Here is a 1,828-nt window from a genome sequence, read left to right as displayed (position 1 = left end):
AACAACAACAGCATCAGCACGATAACTGAATACGATAACATGTAGCGCCTATACAATAATTAATATAATAACAATAATAATCATCATCATCATCATAATAACAATAATGTTGTTGGGCCGCCATGGTTTTGAAACTCCCAGTTGGATTTATGGTCTGAATCCGTCCGAGGGAAGGGACATGTTCCATAGTGAGGGTGAACTCACAGCCCTGTAGCTCAGTGTCCGGCCCCCGAAGCCCTCTGTTATCCTCCCATCAGCGAGGTTTCTTATCCTGGGAGCGGGCCGGAGGGAGGAGGGGGTGGAGAAGGAGGAGGAGGAGGAGGAAGGCAGGAGCCGGGCGTGTGTGGGATGACGCTGGTGAGGGTGGATGATGTTGGAGACGAGGAGGAAGGGGGGTGGTTGAAGATGAGTCGAGCCATTTGACAGGAGCCATAATTGGCGTTGACCCCCGTGTCTGTGAGGGGGGGTGAGTCAGAGCTCGGGGTGATAGGAATTTAATAAAGGGAGGACAAATGAGGTGGCCTGGGAAGTAGCCGGCTTTAGTCACCGGCGGCGACGAGGACAGGCCATCCATCACTCGACGGCAGTGCGGATGAACCCCCCCCACCCCCCCACCCCACCACCCCCACCCCCGTCACCACCGACCCGGAAACAGCGGGTACCGACAGGCACCTCCTAGCAGAGGTGTGGCAGGAAAGGGGGCCGACAGTGCGGGTGAGTCACCCCTGTTCTCCTTCGCCCGCCGCCGCCGCTGCGACTCCCCACGCACGGACACCCACAGGCTGAGGAGTCTGGGATACGGTCGGTGTCTATTCTCTTCATCTGTCTCTCACTCTTTCTTCCAACACAACCGCTCTGTTTTTCCTCGGCCTCCCCGTCTCTCCCTATCTATATCTCCATCCTTTTCTTGGAACCTTTTTTATTTTAATTTCTGTCTATCTCTCTATCAATCTATCTAAGTTTCTCTCTCAACTCCCTCCAAGCCGCCGAAGAGAAGTTGGACTGACATTGGCCTGCACTCGCTGTCAAATAAGCCCTGGCTTTTATTACTTGTTTGCGTGTGTTCCTTGAAACACATGAGGTGATGACAAAAGGATTTGTGTGTGTGTGTGTATCTGTCTGTTCGTATCTCTGAGCATGTGTGTTTTTTGTGCGCCGGCCCACATTAGAGCGCTTGGATTCGAGCTCCAGTCTCAGTGAGGGTAATCAAGGGAGGGAGGTGCTGGCAGAGCATCTCAGGTTCTCCCCGATTGGAAACATCCTCGGGATCATCTATCATAAACTGTAAAAACACCCGTCTGCGTGGCTCCCATTTTTACTAGCGAGATCGAATCAAAACCCCCATTGTTCTTCAAAATGGAGGGATCAAGAGTGCTGATACAAACTTGGACGTGGACGGAGAGAAGGATATATGGAGTTACAGGGACTTCTTAAAATTAGACTCCTTGCCCTCTTCAGGATCTTGGGAAGGAGTAAGACTGCCTAGTTCCCAACCTGCGATACTCCAAACGGAATATAGACAAACAACAAGTGTCAACGAGTGCATTGCACAATGTGTTATAGCAACAGAAAACAGACTTGGTATCATTTTCTCGCAGACGTCATATTTTCAAATTCCTTTCGGGGAATTCGTATCCCCTTTACCCACAGTGCAGTTAAGCTGACATTGAAGCCTTTCTCTTGGAAAAATATGTGGTTTTTCATTTTAAAAACTGAGCTAGGCTAGATATGAAGTGCAGGTATTGAACTTTAGCCTCGGTCCCCAGTCACCTGGTTGCTTCAAACTACAGTTGAGACTTCCACAGAGCATGAGGCGATCAAAAACAGA

The 1,828-nt window shown here is 50.2% G+C and overlaps 1 protein-coding gene across 1 annotated transcript in view; it reads left to right on the top strand.

Annotated features, from left to right (window-relative positions):
• Positions 1 to 352, top strand: part of astn2 (astrotactin 2) — a gene marked incomplete at both ends in the record, with an annotated part of 261,038 nt that extends 260,686 nt beyond the window's left edge. The window contains one exon of the mRNA XM_084442591.1: positions 258 to 352. Coding sequence (XP_084298717.1) covers positions 258 to 352 — 95 coding nt within the window. The remainder of the gene's footprint in view (positions 1 to 257) is intronic.
• Between the last annotated feature and the right edge of the window lie 1,476 nt (positions 353 to 1,828).

This window comes from Borostomias antarcticus (genome assembly GCF_949987555.1).
Source record: "Borostomias antarcticus genome assembly, chromosome: 8".
Lineage (NCBI taxonomy): Eukaryota > Metazoa > Chordata > Actinopteri > Stomiiformes > Stomiidae > Borostomias > Borostomias antarcticus.
Note: the sequence above shows the minus strand (reverse complement) of the source record. Positions and strands in the feature narration are given on the sequence as shown.